At 48.8% G+C, this 19,401-nt stretch overlaps 8 protein-coding genes across 8 annotated transcripts; 4 read left to right on the top strand and 4 right to left on the bottom strand.

Moving 5' to 3' along the window:
• Positions 1-972: 972 nt before the first annotated feature.
• On the bottom strand, positions 973-1,407 carry N7481_013429 (DUF1203 domain-containing protein; the record flags this gene model as incomplete). Its single annotated transcript, XM_057272648.1, has 1 exon — positions 973-1,407. The coding sequence occupies one exon, from the start codon at positions 1,405-1,407 to the stop codon at positions 973-975; it is 435 nt and encodes a 144-aa protein (XP_057115280.1).
• Positions 1,408-2,429: 1,022 nt separating this feature from the next.
• N7481_013428 (uncharacterized protein) lies at positions 2,430-3,089 on the top strand (the record flags this gene model as incomplete). The annotated part of the gene is made up of 1 exon (XM_057272647.1): positions 2,430-3,089. One exon carries the CDS (start codon positions 2,430-2,432, stop codon positions 3,087-3,089), a length of 660 nt encoding a protein of 219 aa, XP_057115279.1.
• Positions 3,090-4,875: 1,786 nt separating this feature from the next.
• On the top strand, positions 4,876-7,481 carry N7481_013427 (uncharacterized protein; the record flags this gene model as incomplete). Its single annotated transcript, XM_057272646.1, has 2 exons — positions 4,876-5,562; positions 5,622-7,481. The coding sequence occupies 2 exons, from the start codon at positions 4,876-4,878 to the stop codon at positions 7,479-7,481; spliced, it is 2,547 nt and encodes an 848-aa protein (XP_057115278.1).
• Positions 7,482-7,872: 391 nt separating this feature from the next.
• On the top strand, positions 7,873-9,424 carry N7481_013426 (uncharacterized protein; the record flags this gene model as incomplete). Its single annotated transcript, XM_057272645.1, has 4 exons — positions 7,873-8,109; positions 8,207-8,232; positions 8,312-8,328; positions 8,406-9,424. The coding sequence occupies 4 exons, from the start codon at positions 7,873-7,875 to the stop codon at positions 9,422-9,424; spliced, it is 1,299 nt and encodes a 432-aa protein (XP_057115277.1).
• Positions 9,425-10,362: 938 nt separating this feature from the next.
• Positions 10,363-10,752, top strand: N7481_013425 (uncharacterized protein; the record flags this gene model as incomplete). Its single annotated transcript, XM_057272644.1, has 1 exon — positions 10,363-10,752. The coding sequence occupies one exon, from the start codon at positions 10,363-10,365 to the stop codon at positions 10,750-10,752; it is 390 nt and encodes a 129-aa protein (XP_057115276.1).
• Positions 10,753-11,001: 249 nt separating this feature from the next.
• Positions 11,002-12,343, bottom strand: N7481_013424 (oxidoreductase; the record flags this gene model as incomplete). Its single annotated transcript, XM_057272643.1, has 4 exons — positions 11,002-11,334; positions 11,394-11,617; positions 11,672-11,992; positions 12,043-12,343. The coding sequence occupies 4 exons, from the start codon at positions 12,341-12,343 to the stop codon at positions 11,002-11,004; spliced, it is 1,179 nt and encodes a 392-aa protein (XP_057115275.1).
• Positions 12,344-13,632: 1,289 nt separating this feature from the next.
• N7481_013423 (Dynamin) lies at positions 13,633-18,375 on the bottom strand (the record flags this gene model as incomplete). Its single annotated transcript, XM_057272642.1, has 5 exons — positions 13,633-13,947; positions 14,036-16,009; positions 16,087-16,227; positions 16,490-16,621; positions 16,693-18,375. The coding sequence occupies 5 exons, from the start codon at positions 18,373-18,375 to the stop codon at positions 13,633-13,635; spliced, it is 4,245 nt and encodes a 1,414-aa protein (XP_057115274.1).
• Positions 18,376-18,622: 247 nt separating this feature from the next.
• On the bottom strand, positions 18,623-19,202 carry N7481_013422 (uncharacterized protein; the record flags this gene model as incomplete). The annotated part of the gene is made up of 2 exons (XM_057272641.1): positions 18,623-18,903; positions 19,007-19,202. 2 exons carry the CDS (start codon positions 19,200-19,202, stop codon positions 18,623-18,625), a joined length of 477 nt encoding a protein of 158 aa, XP_057115273.1.
• Positions 19,203-19,401: the final 199 nt, after the last annotated feature.

The following is a 19,401-nucleotide window of genomic DNA, read 5'->3' as shown; positions in this document are numbered from 1 at the left end:
TTCTCGATCAGGCAAATGCTAGACAAATCCCTGGCGCGCGTGAAAGCAATACTTATAACCTCGATTTGGAAACGATGGATAGTCCGGCAGCTCAATTGAATGTTGGAAGTCGAGATATTGACAGTTCCGAGCGAGCTAAGAATTCTATCTTGGCGCTTACTGATCAAATGGTTTGGTATATTATGAATGATTTGACGGACTTTCGTTGCCGTACATGATATTGGAACACGTTGTAATCATCATTCACGAACCGAAGGTTTCAAGCATCTCCTAGAAGCAGCAAATGGAGGGAAAGCGGAGAAGGAAAATAGGAATCTGCGATTCTATATGTGTCCCCAAAACTGGTTTAAAGATCTTCCTCTGCTTTGATTGGAGTTTGATAGGTCAGATGTTCGTCCTTGCTAACAGACCATTCCAACCACCTATTATCTGCGATTTTAGATTTATTAGTTCAGCGATTGGCAGACATCTAGACATCGTGATTAAAATAGCGATGCAGTGACTTTCACCCTATGTTCAAGGCTGATTAGCCAAAGCCTAACGAGGAATGAACATGTCATTTCGACAAGTACTAATGAATACAATGAGAAACAAATATGATCTGAACTCTAAAACAGCAGACTATGATCAGCAGAGCTAAAGAGCGTTGGCGATTCTTCGTAACTCATTCAAGAAAAGTAATATTTCTGAGCGAATCAATTACGCAGTTCTCTAGCTTATTTCTATTGTGGTCAGGACTTAGGTCCGCTAAGTCAACAATAAATGGGATATATGTCCCTCTCGCGTACTGACTCCAGTCTCTCATCCAATTCATTTGCCATGTGTTTAGCTACCACATTTCATACTATCAGGCTGCGAATATACAAGGTAATATGACTAATATCCAACAAGCCAAAGGCCAATAAATTTCAAAATTATAGCTGTGAGTAGAAGCAATAGTTTTCGTATTTAGCCAAGCCTATCGGATGCGATTCAGACAACAGCTCGATCGACTCGCACGGCGAAACACCCAGGTCCCGCGTAGTGAATATGAAGGTAAGCCACATCGGTTTGACTCAGAAATTCTTCAGCTCTCTCTTGCAAAAGATCGCCCTTGATCACACAAAAGTCAACCATCATGTGGTTCTGGTCGTATGCTCGTATAGAGAGCGTGCGCTTGAATTGCTGTTCAGGCACCGAGCCATTTGATTGGTATTGGTCGCATTTTTTGTGGACGAAAATTGGACTTGTGCCGCTGTACGGAGACGTGGCAATGAAAGGATCGTAAGACAAGAGAAGCATTTCATCTCCTCTTTTTCCATCTTTCAAACAGCGCCGGCAAGGCAGTGGTTCTGAGGTTACAGTCTTGGAAATAGCTTTCTCTTGACTGATAACTAGCGGGGCTGGCAACGGAACGAACTTCAACATTTTGATTCTTGGCAATCGATCGATCGACAACAGATTTTCAAATCAGGGAGGTAGAGTTGGTTGCGAAGGATCGAATCCGCTATATTTTCCGGTTTTGTTATGCTACCAATGGAGATAGTAAATAGAAAAGAGCATGTATTAAATGTCAGCCTGAAGCGACTCGCAGCTTAATTTTATATGTTCCTTTTGGTTTGTTATTTGATCCCAATAGGACAATTAAGTGATGGAGTGCCCACCAAATGCCTTCAAATTAACCAATGATACCACGGCCGCTCTCATCCTTATGACGTCATTGCTTTTGAATTAGCCAATGAGGTCCGCGGTGATCTTTTCGTACGCTAAACCCAGTTTACTATTAGGGGTTTGAATCGCAATCCCCTAATGTCCGTCTAGTCAAGGCTTCTGTAGTTGCATTGTTTTTAATCGGCATAATGGGCTTTGGTATCTGCCCTTTACGTGGGTTAATGTCAGTCCTCGATTTTCGGAAAGTTGCTAAAAGCTTTTGGATGAACGAGACGCGCCTCACGCCAGCGGCCTTGAGGGAAGGCTTGCTAACAAGAGCCGTGGGAGAAGCTGCGCCTACCAGAAATAACCATCAGCGTTACCAATTTTCTGCTGTATTTTTATTATTGTTAGTGGACCCGCTATAGTAGTATAGTATTAATCAAGTTACTGAGTATATTATATAGCATAAGTATACTGGCGCTGGTTCCCTTACTGGGCTACTCTTAACAACTTGTTTTTCAGTAGACGCAAATTTTTAAGGTCAGCCTCATTTTAAGTTACGGTAATGGACCACATAAGTGGCGAATATTGCTATTGAAGTAGCCAACCACAAGCTGTGAGGCGGGAAGACTACTTAAAGCCGCGATCACTCGTTCTCAAAAAAAACGGAAAAACGAAAATTCACTACTACTCATCACTACGTACCTTCCCGGTAAGATCTTGTGAAGTCGTTGAGGGCACAGCGATATTAAATTTTTCTAGGTTAAATCAAAGGAGACTAGCCAAATATTATTATTATGTTAATGCCACTCTGCCTTGCTCCCGACAAGTCCGAAGCGTACCGCTGGCGGGTGATAGCTGCCAGAATCTCAGATGACAGCTTTGTCTATGCAGTCCGTTCGACTTGTATTTATTGTCGCTCCTCATGTTCATCACGTCTAGCTCGTCGTGCAAATGTCGAATTTTACGACAATTCTACGCTGGCAGAGATAGCGGGCTATCGTCCTTGCAAGAGATGCAAGCCTCAACTTGATAGCGAAGACGATCCTCAACAACGAACAGTGGAAAAGGCATGTGCGAATATCGCGGATTCGGTCTCGCGCGGACGTTTACCGAATTCAAATCACTTAGCGTTAGAGTTAAATCTATCACCAGGCTATCTCCATCGATTGTTCAAAAGAACTATGGGTCACACCCCGCTGCAGTATGCCAAGCTCCTTCACCAGCAGAATGAAGCAGAATCTCTCGAGATTAAGGAGAAACAAGTTAAAGAGAATATGGGATCTTTAGTCGCTATTTCTGAATATCAAGATCCTCTGTCGTATGAACAAGTTTGCGACAGCGCGCACGAATATGGCTATATTGACTGGAGCTACATCGACTGGAGTGAATTCCATGCAATGGTGAATTCAGACCTTGCGGCCGAACGGTCGGGATTAGAAAGAATTGTGTTCTGAGTGCGACATGTTTAATAATATCATGAGCATTCTTTTGATCCATACTGCCTTCAAAGGATAATTACCTCCTGAGAAGATTCCATAGTTTGCTCTGTGGTAGTTTCGAAGAGCTAATTGCCCTGCAGATGCAAATCAAAGTAGTAAAATTTGCTCGGTAAGGCAGGCAATATTGTCACAAACGTGCATCTTCGGTTCCCTTGTCGAGAGCCTGCTTCCTCGACAATGCATGATCCTCGAAAGTCACTCCGCGATATGAGCATCCCGAGGTCCTATAGAGGTATCCTCGTATTGGCTGGGTATATAGTAGCTCTGCCAGCCCCATCGCACCGGTGAGCTCGACACACAATGCCGTTCCAACTGCTTGCAATCTCATCACGTTCCCGAGAGAAGATATCCTTCTGGGTCTTATAGTAAGCCATATCGGCGGCCGTATGAAGAATATCCTCTCTCTCTGGCTTTGGAATTATAATAGGTCGCTCTGTACACTCTGGCGAGATATGACCTATCATCTGTCTATCTGTCTACCATTAACTGTAGTGGCGGATCTCTGAATATATGAGGTCCAGGGGTTCATTCATCATTGAAAGAACCTTCTTGACTCTTATCAGTACAGAGGGCCAATACTCACAGGCTGTTTATTATACACCTATCAGCTTCTATCTCTACCTAGTCAAGTTCCCCAATACGAGAGACAGTCAATACTCACGCACTATTTATTCTATACCTGTCAGCTTCTATATTCTTACAGTCAGGGCCCTTAGCATATTAAATAGTTAATACTTACTTGATATACGCTAGATATATAAGTTCTGTCCGTTGGGTATTTATAAAAGTTTAAGTTAGATCTAAGTAAGTTAAGCTATAGAAATAGGACTATAATATATACTATAATCCTATAGTATCTATAGTTTTAATTATTAGATACTATATTAATATATTTTCTGCTATAGAGCTCTTTAGTTATAGAGGTCTTAAATAGGCTATAAAAATATAATATAGCCTTTCTCTATACAGAGCCAGGAGTATACAGATAAAAGCTAAGATTAGATAATTTTATTTATACTAACTAGTATACTCAGTAAGCTTAATTATAGAATGGCTATAGTTAAACAGAGAATATTAGTTATTAGTCTCCTTATTCTTATAGGAATCCTTTATTAGGTTATTAGCTTTTTATTCCTATCTTTACCTATTATTAATTACTACCAGATCTTCTAATCAAAGAAAGTAACTAAGCAAACTTATACTAAGGACAGTATTATTAAAAATCTAACTTACCAGGTATATCAGCATCTATAGCTTTCTAAGGTTCCTTAGTCTTTAAGAGCGCCCTACTGGGCCAGATATAAACCCTTTCTATATCCCTTATTTTCTACTAATATTACTAAAGTTACTATATTTACTAACTGAAAATCTGCTAGCTAAATCTGATCTACTATAGTAATATTACCAAATTTCCCGTTAGAATTCTAGAAAATTATCCAGTTAGAGACCATATCTACTGTCCCCTATATATTGAGGCTCTATGTAGATATACTAGTACAGACTAATATTAATCTACTCCTAGTAGTATATATTACTAGTACGATAGTAAATATAGCAAGAGGCTCATATGTACCTATATTAACTAGAAAGAGACCAGTTATGAATTGTATTTAATTTCTCTACTCTGTCTGCTCTGATGTACTCCACAGTGGAGATGTGTAGTCTCTTTAGTGTTTTAGTGTAGTCGCGGGGTGGTTTAATCTTATCAGCCGCGCTTTTCCTCCTCCTTCGCTCGCCCATCATGGACGGTCGTCCAACAAAGCGCCAGCGCAGGGCTGTCCAGGAGAAGGAGCATTCAGAAACCCCCTCCTCTCTCGATACCGAACCTCAATTTCCGTCTCAACCCAAACCCGTCACCATCTCGTCGCGTCCCAAGCCCACGCGTTCACGCGCCGCCGCCTCCGCAACCCAAGCTCCTTCAGCCTCACCCACGAAATCCAACCCAAAATCCCTCCACAGCTTCTTTTCAGCAGCTTCAGAAGGCCAGAGATGGTCTGCGCAGAAATTCGAGGCCAAGCGCCCCACCGCCCGGGCCGCGACACCAACGACAACGTTTGACGTCGATGATATCGAAGATGACATTGAAGATGATTATGGGTCCTACGACGAGATATTCTCACAGGTCGACGCCAGTTCGACCGCAGATCAAAATCCACCTCCCTTGAAACCTAGTCGAACCCTTTCGAAACGAACAACGACTACACGGCCGAAGAGTCAACCCTCCAAACGATTCCTCATGCCCTCCGCCTCAAATGGCAGCACAAACAAACAATCCAAGACCCAAGCCTCAACCCCTATCTACGAAGATACTCGTCCCTGGGCACAGCGATTTGGACCGGTTGGCCTAGACGAACTGGCCGTTCACAAGCGAAAGGTCTCCGACGTACAAAAGTGGTTGGATGAGGTGTTTGAAGGGAGAAGGAAAGAGGTAGGCCAGCCAGCAAGGAAGAAATGAAGTGTAGTGAAGGCATTGGCTAATCCAAGCAGAAACTATTGGTCCTACGAGGCCCCGCAGGTTGCGGCAAGACAACAACCGTCTCCCTCCTCTCCGAAGCATTGGGCTACGATATCATTGAATGGAGAAATCCGCCTGTTCCAGAACATACATCCCGCGACTATGTCTCATCAAGTGCACAATTTGAAGAATTCCTTGGAAGGGGTGATCGATTTGGTGGTCTTGATTTACAAGACTCGGCTTCGATCTCGGCCTCGGCGGACTCCAAGAAAACGAATAATGACAAAACCACACCCTCTCGAAACCGCCGCGTTCTCCTCGTAGAAGAATTCCCAACGGTATTAAATCGAAACTCATCCAGCTTAGCCGCATTTCGAACTTCCCTACAACGATACCTTGCAGCATCAGCCTCGGACGATCAATCATCCTCGAGTGGATGGATGCACCCGCCCATCGTGATGGTCGTATCCGAGACGATGCTGACTTCCGCATCGTCGATTTCAGAGAATTTGACCGTGCACAGATTGCTCGGTCCGACGCTGTATAATCATCCCAGTACGACGATCATCGACTTTAATAGTATTGCCGCTACATTCATGCAGAAGGCGCTGCGAACGGTTTTGGAAAAGGAAGCGAGCATTTCTAAGCGGATGAGGATTCCTGGACCCGCTGCTTTGACTAGGATTGCTGAGATTGGCGATATTCGCAGTGCGATATCTTCTCTGGAATTTCTATGTTTGAAGGGTGATTCAGCGGGTACGGCTTCGGCATCGGGTTCAGCTGCTGGTACATGGGGAGGGAGTTTGACAAAAAGAAAATCCCGCGCTGATGCAGATAAAGCCCTCACACCTATGGAGCAGGAATCTCTCGAATTGATCTCTCAGCGAGAAGCGAGTTTGGGCATGTTCCATGCCGTAGGCAAAATCGTCTATAACAAACGATTAGATCCTAGCCTTGTGTCTAGTGATTCTGTCATTCTCCCAGCACCGCCGGAGCATTTAGCTCAGCACCGCCGACCAAAAGTCTCGCAAGTTGCTGTCGACGAACTCGTTGATGAAACAGGCACCGACATCTCCACTTTCATCAGCGCTTTGCATGAGAATTACCCGCCATCCTGTGACGGGCCTAATTTCACCGACTCCTTGAGTGCATGTATTGAAGCGTTGTCTGATAGTGATATCCTCGGCGCAGATCGCAGATCCACGCTCAGAACACGTGGGGGCCTTGGCATCGGCACTAATATGAATGCCGGTGGCGTGGACATGCTAAGACAGGATGAGATTAGTTTCCAAGTTGCGTCGCGGGGATTATTATTCGCGCTTCCGTACCCCGTGAAACGGAAACTTACACCAACAGCCGGACAGGGTCGCCCGGGCGATGCTTACAAGATGCTATACCCTTCTTCACTACGGCTCTGGCACAAGACGGAGGAGATTGATGGGTTGGTTGATGCGTGGATGAAGCATTTACTCGACCCGACCAGCAACAGCAGCAGCAATCTCCAACTCCCATCTCGGCAAGATGGCAGCGGATCTGCGACCGGGGAGATGTCTGGCGTTAGCGCTTGGAGGAATCGTCGATTAGGATATCCGGATGATCATCCGGCGAGGACGACGATGACAACAATGATGCGACGTCATGATGTCCTGCTGGACCAATTACCGTACATGGCGATGATTAAACGGGATGATAGTGATGCTTGGCAACTCCGACAGATTACTCGTATTCGGGGAAGCCGTTTAGACGGGGATGAAGGGGAGGAGGAGGAGGAGGATTTGGTGCCTTTGAAGAAGTCGAGCAGTTTTGGCAATGCTGGACCTGGACCTGGACCATCGCTGCAGCCATTAGCGGAGGAGAAGCTGATTCTCAGTGATGATGATATTGAGGATTGAGAGTGAAGTACAGAATAATGTAACATAATGAAATCTAATGAAATATATGAGTCTGAGTACGAGTTGAGTGTTGAAGTATAAGGATAAGTATAAGTATACGAATATGTAGTGTCTGTAGTGATTGCTGTGTCCCGAGTGCTTACCTCCGCTTTCCACTTCACCTCCGCATTTCCTTCTTTCCTCCTTCACTTCACTTCACTTCCAACTTCCACTTCTTCCCCGAGCACCACGAGAAACATCTATTATCCGTGCATGTACTGAACAATTGCATCGGTCTCCTCGCTTACAACACCTCCACCAACCGTCCCCGCGGCGCGTGTGAGAGAGTGACTTGACTGCTCCGCCTCAGTCAACAAAGCCACTTCGCGAGTCACCACGCCCTACAAACAAGATGATTAACGACAGCGACGGTCCTAAGCGCCGAACAGACACTTACACAGTCTCGACCAGCAATTCCCGCGACGCCAGCAATGCCACCGGGTCGCCCAAGTCTGCACTTGCCCACAACTCCTCACAAAAAGAGGATACCAATGCCAGCGTACTCGCGGCAGCCGCGCATGCGGTGGTGCCCAATTGGGCGAATTTTGTCCTTATGGTCTTTCTGATTTTGGGGGGCTGCTGCACCAATGTGAGTCCACCGCCCCATCCATGTCCATATATGCGCCAATCGCCAATGTGCATGAATGAGCTGCTCAAAGAGCGCAGGCTAATACCGCGGCGCGCAGGTCTTCGCCCTCGAAGCAATCATCAAGTAAGTGCCAGACCACCATACTCCAGAGCTCCCGTGTGTGCCATACTGCAAATAAATAAACTAACACACCATCTGATAGAGAACAACCCACCGCTGGTAAGACCCCGCATATCTCGCCCACCCCGCGCCAAACCGCATCAGCCCAATTCTAATACATTCCCTCCACCGTCTAGGTCCCTTGATAACATTCGCCCAATTCGCCCTCTGCGCTCTATTCACACTACCGCATTTCATCTCCCCCTCCGCCGGACTCTCCGCGCTCTTCATCAAGCCCCGAGCCATCCCCCTCCGCTCGTGGCTAATATACACCGCATACTTCGTCTCAGTCAACCTCCTCAACAACTGGGCCTTCGCATACAAGATTTCAGTGCCCTTGCATATAATTCTCCGCTCCGGCGGCCCTGTCGCATCAATGATCGTCGGATGCCTATTCAACGGCCGGCGCTACTCTCGCGGCCAGATTCTTTCCGTCGCTATGCTGACCGTCGGCGTGATGGCCGCGGCGCTAGCGGACGCACAGGCAAAGGGCCAGTCCCTAGAAATCGGGTTGGACGGAGAGGGGGACGGCGAGGCCATGAAAAACACGATTATCGGATTCAGCATTCTCGCGCTGGCTATGGTCCTCTCGGCGTTTCAGGGTATCTATGCCGATAGACTTTATGCGTTTTACGGCCGTGATCACTGGAAAGAAGCACTCTTCTACTCGCATGTGCTTTCGCTCCCGATTTTCTTTTCCAGCTGGACGACAATGTATTCGCAATGGCGGGTTGTGGCTTCGTCGCCATCGATTCTGCAGCATTTTGGATTGGACTCGAAGACTAATCCACTTTCTTCAAACAGTGGTAATGCATTCGCATTCATTCTGGAAATAGTCTACACCTCTCCGCAGCTCCGGAGTATCCTGAACCACATCCCTATTCAGGTATCATATCTCATCATGAACGCATTAACCCAATACGTTTGCATCCGGGGCGTGCATCTCCTCTCAGCGAAATCATCTTCATTGACCGTGACCGTTGCGCTAAATATTCGCAAACTCGTCTCGCTCTTGCTGTCGATTTATCTCTTTGGAAATCAGCTTGGTTCGGGCGTTTTACTCGGTGCCGTGCTGGTTTTTGTTGGCGGGGGTTTATATGGGGTTGAAGGTGCTAGACTGCGGAAGTCGATGTCAAAGGAGAAAAAGGCCCAGTGATTTCAATATCATTCGTTGGGTTGTAGCTTGGAGCTTACCTTTACATTTACTTTCTTATTCTTTTCGGATTCCACTTGGGGTTTTCTCGGGCTCTTGCATTTTATTCTTCGCATCTTCTCTCGTGTTTGATCGGATTGGCCATTAGACTGCGATTGTCACTATTCACTGTGCATAGATTATAGCATAGCCTAGCATAGTATTATTTACAATGTGCATTGCATGAGAATATACATAACTAGAGCAACTCGAACTGAAATATCTCCACTTGCAGTCCTCGTGGGAGCATCTACCGTGATTTCATTGTGATTGGGGTTTTTTATATCTCAATAAAGCAACATGCCCAGGTGTCTTCCAAGGTTTCAAGTAAAGAGATCTGGTGGTACAATTTTCTGGAAACACTGAAGCCGAGATCACCATATACCTGTAAGTAACTGAAGGAAGACATCCTCTGAGGGCTTCATTGTATCATTTATGCAGGATACTAGTACATAAGGCGCAAAATTGCAAGCTGAAACTCCGTATACCGTATTTTGATATCGATCTCCAGCCCCGCGATCGAAGAATGTGTGCATGCGTGCACCGACTGTCTTTCGGACGATTCGGACGCCCGGTGCATCTAGGCACTTATACACATCATTCGGTGACGCTTCCTTGGATCGTTCAAATGGCTTATGTCGTGTAACGGAAGATCTCTTGGACCGATTAAGATGCTACACCGCACCTTCTGAGGTGCCTTGGCTGTGGGACGTAATATGTAATACAATACGCCTGGTAGCACATCATCTGGTACGAGATTGATTGTTTCAGGTTACACGGCATTCATGGATGTAGATACTGTGCCGCTTTCAAAGAATAGTGCATACTTATGTCTTTCTTGGATCGCAGTGCCACCGATTCCTAATACCTTGGTGATAAACATCGGGCGATCATTGGAGGCAATGACCCATGGAGTTTGCGTTGCTACCACTCACCGGGTAAGCCTCACCCGGCAGCAGTACATAAGAGCCAACAATGAAATGCGCGGCAAGCGAATCAGTGCCGCATTTTTCCAGTACCCCAGTTCCAGCGTCATGCCGGAACATCTCGTGTTGGACATACCACCTCATATTTTGGCTTTACGGAAGGATAGCAAGTCGGACGCTGAAACATTCTTTGAGAGCCTTTTCAAAACAAGTTATAACGACGCTATCTTGACCAATGCTCTTACTAGCCACCCTGAGGTAGGGGCAAGGTGGTACCCAAATGAGCTGGCCGCTACTCTGAGGAAGCTGAATGAAGGCAAGCAGCTCGATGTTGTGACTCTGAAGAAGAGTGCAGCTGTGTATTAGTACAATTCCATTGTTCTTTGAATGTGTTGTGTCTTCGTGCATCGTTATCAAACTGCGAATTGTCTAATCGGGTTTTGTTTGGTGCGACGGTGATATTGAAATAAGACTTTGGTAATATTTGTGTATTTTTGTGAGAGAAAGAGTAAACTTGGTTTTAGGATGACCCTAACATTGATTCAAGATCTTGACCATGGGAAGGCTTGTTAGATCGACACTAGTTATCAATTCGCAGCATAGATCTAAGCCAAATCATGACCAAAGAACCGTTTTGCCGGTAAGATAGGATTCCCGTGCCAATTCCATTAAACGGATTCCATCGCGTGACTGCTGAGGCTGAACCTTTAGATCCGATCTTCCCCTGAGTACGTCGGCTAGGTTTTCATAATACCCTCGATTTCTTCCAGGCAAAGTTGGATATTTTCCAGAAAATTTCTTTGCCTTGGAGTTGTAGGTTTGGTATGTGCCGTCAAATTCATCGTATGTAGTCAATATACCGTCATCAGTCGAGTCTCCTATGCCAAATTCTGCGCTTGTAGATTGAATCCCTGACAGGATTTGGTCTTCTTGAACATCCGTCCCAAACTTGTTTCTTGATCAGCTGGACTGGAAATTATAATAATGATTAATAGATAATGAATTACCTTCAGATATGAGCCCTTGGTTCCTCGAATAAGGTATTTTGGCTGGTTGACCATGGGCGTAACGATTGTGGTTTTCACAGTAACCAGCAACGGGCTATCATACTGCAGGATCAAAGTGAAGCTATCTTCAGTCTCACTTTCAATACCGCGTAGAACTGTCATGATTCCAATAACAGATTTAGGTCTTCCAAAGAGAACCAATGCTTGGTCAATAGTATGAGAACCTAGATAGTGATAAGTATACGAGCTTGGAGGTACAGGGCAATATGGTACTATACCAAGACCAAACATGTTTCCATCCCCAGGGGTGTAGCCTTTTGCGGCCATAGAGCTAACCCAGGGCGGATTTTCGAAATCATAGTGGATTTCAGCTTCTGTAACTGTTCCCAGTGCGCCTTTGTCAAGGATATGTTCCAGTGTCAGAAAGTCACCATCCCAACGCCTATCTATTTTTGCCAAAGTCAGCAGCCCGTCATAACTAGCAATAACTGGTAGAACTTTACTCTGATAAACGGTCAAAATTTTGCCTTTTTCTTTGGCAAGTGCAATAAGCTTATCGGCTTCTTTGCTCGATGTTGTAAAAGGCTTCTCAACTAGAACTGCGGCCAAAATCAGTAACCGCCAGTCCATAAATGAAGAGAATACCTACCATGCTTATTTGCATTCAAGGCCTTTTCCGCAAACTCGGCATGGGTGTCGAACTGGGTGCAAACAATGACTAGCTTAATGTTCGCATCGGCAAAAAACTCGTCCGATGTGCGATAATGCTTTGCTTGTGGGAAATCGACGGTGCAGTGAGAGCCTGGCTTAGCACTAGCTAGATCCGAAGGGGCTGCTGAACGCTGAAGAAAGGCATAGACTTGATATTCAGGGTGAGGTAACAAGTACGGAAGGTTGTAGACTTTGGCAGAGTTCCCGTATCCAACTATTCCGACGTTGATTCGCGACATGATGATGACTTGGGAAATTTAATGAATCATAGATGTGGAGTGTAACGGTAGATACTTATATGATATCTGGGGATATGAAAGTACCTTAAAACGATTACAAATATCTACTCCACAGGTAAAGGGGAAGTCCCCGGGGAGGTCACTGCGCAACGATGTCGTAAACACATCACTTCTATTCCGTACCCCGAGTCCCTTTAATCGCCTGGATATACAAAGACATATCGTGGCCAGTGCGCAGGGGGTGCGGGGAAGTACGGCACCCGGATAATTACCGGCTAAACAGACTTGTCGTATACTACTAGTACGTAGTAGTATTATCCACAGCATTTACGAACGGAACGATATTAGGCGGAGTCATGTTGGGGAAGAAGTCCAAATTAATAAAAAAAAGAAGGCGCAGTCATGTCAACATAAAGTTGGGTACTCGGATGCTATGTAGTAATTCCTATACATTCATTTTGCTATAGCATTCTAGCAGTCATGTAATGATGAGCGATCTCGGAATTTCGAGAGCGCTAATATTCGAATGTCTAGGGTAGCGACTGGGCTCTGCAGAGTAAGTCCATCGGGCCAGATTGATCACAACGACGAGGAGGGATACTAGACATTAGGCACGTTGGGTGAGCCACTCTCAACGTCAATCTCGCAAAATCACGGATCAGCCGAGATTTCTGCAGGAGAAGATCTCTTCGCGGGATCACATGCAAGATCCATTGAATGAGCGCCTTCACTTTGCGCCCTTCCTCTGTATTTAATAACTGTAGGAGCTATTAAGCTATTCTACGCTGGACTTTTATTCTGATCTCAGCCCTGGAGTGTATACTCGGGCTTGTATGTAGTACTTCTCCATCCCATGGGGTGAAAAGGTACTACTAGTAGGATGTATGGTATCCGAGTCCCATTTAGGGTTGAGGCTCAACTATGGCAGCACATCTAATTCCAGTCACGATGCATCTCATTTAATTTGAGCATAAATGCATATCTCATGTTCTACAGAGTACTAGTACTAGTATTTATTGAGAAACCTTAGAACGCCCAAGGCAACTTGAACTTGAACCAGAAGAGAGAAGAAACGGTATATCACGAGCATGTGCATCAAGCCCCATAATTGTACATACAAACAACCGCGCGTAATCAAAAAGGTACCAGTAAAAGTAATAAGATAGGAATTCAATCAATCCCCACACATTGCATCCGATCCGATCCATCCGATCCATCCCATACTCAAAACAGTGTTGCGAAGCACGTACTTCGCATATCAGCACTCCCTTCGCATAGACCACTACCACCTATAAAACCTCACCAACAATCTTAGCAGCCTCCTTATATGTCTCCAACAACCTCTCACACTTCTCCCTCTCAGCCTTAATCCCATCATCCTCGTAAAGCAATTCGCCAAAGAGATCTTCCTTGTATAATTCGCTGACCAGTCGGTTCTGCACAACGTCCTTGCTGTGGTTCACTAGCAGGTGCATGATTGCTTTGGGGACTTGGTCAGCGATGGTTTCGCGGACAATGTGGAAGTAGGAGGAGATTAGGCGGCGGATTAGTTCTGTTTCTAGCATTTCTCTGTCTGTGAGGGTTGGTTCGGCGTTTTCGTGAGGCTGGAGTGGAGGTTAGTGGGTTGTTTAGTTATGGGTGGGTTAGGGTTTAGGGATAGAAAAAAAAAGAAAAGGAAAGAAAGGCACTTACGAAAAGAGACCCATCACCAAACTCGATTGGAGCCGGATACTCCTCAGCCTGCATGGGCGGAGACCGCATTTCCGAACGACGGAGGCTCTGGCTGATAGTAGGCTCGGCCGAGTGCGCTGATCGGTTTGGCACGGGTGTACCGGTACTTGTACCAGCACCGGCACCACCGTTGCTGAAGAAGTAATTCAAGAAAGAGTCGCGGGTAGAAGGTTGACCACCGAAACCAGTCGTGTGATTCTGCCCATAAGTGCCGTTCAAGGTGGCCGCGATACCATTCTCCGCGCCGCGGCCTACATTGGGTGACAAGCTGCGTCCACCCTTTGTCGACTGGCTACGGATCGGGAGGTGGTTCTTCTCGGATTGGGTGTCCTCTTCTTCCGGGCCGCCGGCAGCACCGTTCGCCGTGCCGAGTTCCTTCATTCGTCGCTTCTCGCGCTTGCGCTTCTCCTCGGCTAGAACGGCTTTGCGCTCTTCTTCTTGCTTGTTCTGAATGATTGAGGCCATGGCTGCTGCCGCGCCGGGGAAGTTGGGATGGTTTGTGTTGATGTAGGCTCGTTGGATGGAGATGAGAGACTCGACATAGCCTGCGCAAGGGCCCAGACGTTCGCGGAGGAGGTCGGATACGACTTCGATCAGTTTGCCCTGGAGACGAGGGAAGCGGAGAAGTTCTTGCGAGCCGCATGTGTGGCAAATCTTGATCAGCTCTTCGTAAACAAGCTCGACACAGCGCTGGGCGGGGGACTCGAGCAGCTTGATTTGGGGCTTGACTAGCAGGTCGAATGCAAGCTCTGGCACGAAAAGACTGGGTCGGGGACCTGTGGAGTTGCGGATGGCGGTGCGGATATCCGAGACAGTCAGGTTATGGGTAGGGTCGATGGTTTCGAGGGAGTTTCCAAAGACTTCGTTGAAAATATAGTAGATCCGAGCTCCACCGCAGAGCTCCTTGGTCGAAATTTCGGAGGAGGTTCCGTCAATAGATGAGATGAAGGAGGAGGCGAATCGGGTCATCAGCTGCAGAATCAACGATCCTCGGTGTTCCGGTCCACTGAATTGCTTGTTGCCGTAGCTTGCCAATTCTTGTTGGGTCTGTCCCATCAGGGTGTTGAGGCGGGCCTTGATATCGGGTAGTCGGTCACGAATATGAGCCATCAGAGTTGAATTGAGGGTCTTGGCTAAGAACTGTGTTCCACATCGGTTGGCCATGTTGCGATACGCAGGGTGGTGACGGAAGAAGTCGGCCTCGGCGCGGAGGGCATCCGCGAGCTCCTTGCCAGACTGGATATCCTGCTGAGACCGGTTGACAACACCGATAAAGCCCAGTTTCAATGGGTAGACGCGACCGGACAGAATATCCATCGCATTGGTGCCGTGGTCCATGAGATCCAGCTTGGACAGCACGCCGATCGTCCTCCGGCCCATGGCATCCACTTGTCGGGCGAGCTTCAGGGCCTCCGAATTGACCAAGTCGACATTGGCCGGGGAAACTGCCAGGATGATACTGTTGGGCTTGGCAATGTATTCCAGGATGAGGGTACGCGTTTGTTTCTCGATGTCGGATGGTTGATCGCCAATGGGCACCTTGGTGAGACCGGGCAAATCGACCAGGGTCAGGTTGAGGACATGAGGGGAGAAGATTTTGAGGTTGATGGGTTGTCGGTTGATGCCCTTGTTGCTTCCAGCGATACGTGCAGTCTCCGCCTCAATTTCCTGCTTCACCTGGCCGAAGTCGTCAAACTTGCGGCCGGGTTGGTGGTGGAATTCAGCCCATTCCGAATGGCCGGCCACGCTGGCCGCGGTGTGAGGGACATTGATCTCGTCATGGTCATGTTGCTCGTCGCGGTCGCTGGCGATGTTGATAAGTTGTAGAATCAATGGGCGACGAGTGACGATGCCACTTCCACGTGGTAGAAAATCCCGTCCGACGATGTTCTCTAAGACTGAAGACTTGCCGGAGGATTGGGAACCGACGACGACCTGGGTGGTGATTGTTAGTTAAAACACGTGGTTTTCTCATCAGAAAAACAAAATGTCTACAGCCGGGATCCACTCACGATCTGCGGCAAATCGAGGGAATCATTGCCAATGGTGTTAAAGACCAGGTCCTGGAGCTTGTTCACGGTGACGAGCAGATCCTCGCCCAGCGCAGCCATGATGGAAGGACAGAAGGGACCGAAAGCCCGAAAGGAAGAGGACTATGGAAATGGAGGGGTAGAGAAATGAAAATCAATCGAAAAATAGGCTGCGCTCGAAGTTGGAAACGAAGGACCCTCGCGCGGCGTGGACGGAGGAGGTTGCGGCCTCGGGAATTGTTGATGGGTGGTGGCACGTGACTGGGGGGAACAAGGTGGAGCTGAGCCACTTTAATCATTACAGAGAGAGAGAGAGGGAGACTGGAGTATTGTGTAATTGTTTATTCCATTGGCTAAGTTATTTACATAGACACAATCATCATACCGGAATTGAGAGGGAATGAATCAATACAGGAGAACAGGGGCAGGCATATCTAATCCAGCTGGACGTAGTTCGCAGGAACAATCCCTGTTTGCCGTGGTACTCTCCAAGCCACCAATCGTCATCGGGGAATTCCTAACGTCACAGGTCAGTTTTTAGGGCTTTCGGGTAAAATAAAGAAGAAAGAGGAAAAAGATAAAACTTACCACGTTCTGAATCTTCGCGTTCTCAGGGAAACTGATCTCGTTGTCTTCTGCTGCCTCGTAGTCGTATAGCGCAGTCGCTGTCTGGGCCTTCGAGCTGGTTGGTGCGGCCGGGGGTGGTGCGGGAACAGCAGCGGGAACAGGCGCAGGGACAGGGACATGCTCCGGTTCGGGCGATGGCTCACGGACAGCCTCATGGGCGTGTTCATGGATGGGCGCACCGGCCTGGTCATCCTCCACAACCTCAACATAGTTGCCAGGGAAGAGACCGTGCTCACCACGAGCGTTGACACCCAGCCACCAATCCTTGTCAACCATCTCAATCTCGGTCACGAATTCTCCCTCTCGAAGTTCGATTTCGTTGTCCTCGGCCTTCTCGTAGTCGAACTGCACCTGAGCCCGGATTCCGCCCTGGGAATGATCGACGGTAGCTTCAGCGGCAGCTCGGCCAAGGTCCTGAGTCTCCTCGAGATCCCTCTCATCAGGAACGATCTCCTGAAGGCTGCGGACGGGCATCACAGGAGGAGGAGAGTGTTGCTCCTCGTGAGCATCTGCCACGGACTCTTCCACGCCTCGGCCGACGGGCATAGCGACTTGGATGGGGGAGCTCTCACGAACGGGAGGAGTGGGGGGAGTGGGGGAGCGCGGTTGCGGGGGAGGAGTAGGGAGCTCTTGGTGACGATCATGCTCTTCCTCTTCCGGCTCCGTGGGCTCGGTAGGCCCAGCAGATAATCCAGGCACCGGAATGGGGACAGGAACGGGAGCTGGGACGGGACGATTGGCCTGGGGAACGGGAGGAGGAGCGGGTTGCGCGGGCTCCTGGGCGAACTGGTCGCGAACATCATGGACGTGAGAGGGAGGTTCCGCTGCGTCGGCAGGTTCACCGGCTCTGACATCAGCCACTTCTGGGGCTGCTCTATCCTGCACAGTTTGGACGGTAGCCCAAGACTTGCCAGCGTAAGAACTCTTCCACTCGTTCTGACCGCTGGCCTGGCTCTGGATGGGCTGCGATGGTTCGGCGGAGGGGGCGGGAGCTTCACCACGCTCCTTGGCCTTGCGCTCCGCCCAGAGCTGGGCTGGAGTCTTGCCTCCCTGGTCGGCAAAGGTACGGCTGGCGCTGCCGATCTGCGAGGCGGCAGCAGCGGCCGAGGAGGATCCCGAGGGAAGCGGCGGCTTGGTGCCACCAAACGACGGGCCCCCTCCGAATTTGTTGGCAACCTTGGGCTTGGGCAAAGATGTCAGTCGCTCGGAGGAGCTCTCACCGACAGCCGGTCGCACGGGCAGATTCACTGGCTCATTCTGAGGAACAGGGGCAGGGGCAGGGGCAGGGCTCCTGGTGGGCTCGGGGGCATCTTCCGGCTTCTGAGCTCTGGCCCGAATGGCTGCAATGTCCACCTTGCCCACCGGCTCGTAGGAGCCCTTGACAATGGCAGGACGATCATCTTTCGTCTCACCCGACGAGGCCGCTTGTCGCCGAATTGCTGCAATGTCGACCTTACCGATGGGCTGGTAGCCACCACCAACCACATCAGCACCGCTCCCCGAAGCCGTAGGAACCTGTCGCGGGGCGGGGGCCTGGTTCTCCGACTTCAATTGCTGTAGGTCCACGCGTGTAGGCTGGTAGGCCGGCTGGACCTTTTCCAATTGAGATCTCGTGACGGGGGGGAGCATCGGCACCCCAGCCATCGTCATCCACGTTGGATGAGGCCGAGGGGCGGGCGGTTGATGGAGCTGGGACAGAAATGCCGCCAGATCGGGACGGGGTGAAGGCGGGCTTAGTCGCGACGGGAGGACGGGGGTTGGCAGCCGGAGTCACGGCGGGACCCTGTGATGAAGCCGAGTACTTGGAGCCCGAAGCATCTCCGACCCGTTGGATAATACCCTGGGGGGTCAGGTCACCATCGGCGCGAGCTGTGATTTGCACATGGTACCCCTATTTGAGCGGAGAGCATATGGTTAGTTTGATGATTTTGGCGATGGCATTGAAAGGAATGCGCCATGAATGCATGCCACTGTGGTCTCTTACATGTAGGAACTTGGAAACACTGGCCAAGTGACTGGTGAAGTAGCCCTTTGTCCGCTCGGGGACACCCTCACCGCACCATGCGATCAATACATTCTTGGGCAGACCGGTGTTGGGGTCAATGACCTTGACGTAGGCGAATTGCACACGACCCTCGGAGAACTCTTCGATCAGATCGTCCAATTCACCATCTGGGTGTCATAAGTTGGCAGTCAGTGATCCAAATCAATTACTGTGGGCTGCACATTGGGGGCTGTGATGGGGGCGGCACGGCGGGCGGCTGTGGTCACTCACCTCCGGTAGTTTGGACCTTCAGGACACTCTCTTTGTTTCCGCCATCCTGTTGAAAGGCATTGACTAGCGGGGCGGACACGGAGAAGAGAGCCCATTGACCATAAGTTGGGGAGCCCGAGGGGAGAGTGGCGTTGACAACGGATTGGTAGCTTTTGTTGATGGAGGGACCATTGGTCGAGAGGTTGAGAGATGCCATGGTGGCAGAGGTGGAGGTGGAGGTGGAGGAGGAAGAAATGGAGTATTTGCACCAGTAGGCAGTGGAAGAGAAGGTGATTGACTTGTTGGTGTGCTGTTCCAAGGGGATATCAGTATATCAGTATATCAGTTTAGGCTCCAAGACTCAGCCACAGCTCCAGTTTTGGGTTGAGCTGGAGGGAGGGGAAATGATGATGCCT

This window comes from Penicillium waksmanii (genome assembly GCF_028829765.1).
Source record: "Penicillium waksmanii strain IBT 27052 chromosome Unknown utg000011l:1.0-400869.0:1.0-401085.0, whole genome shotgun sequence".
In the NCBI taxonomy this organism is placed as follows: Eukaryota; Fungi; Ascomycota; class Eurotiomycetes; order Eurotiales; family Aspergillaceae; genus Penicillium; species Penicillium waksmanii.
This window is presented reverse-complemented; position numbering and strand designations above follow the sequence as displayed.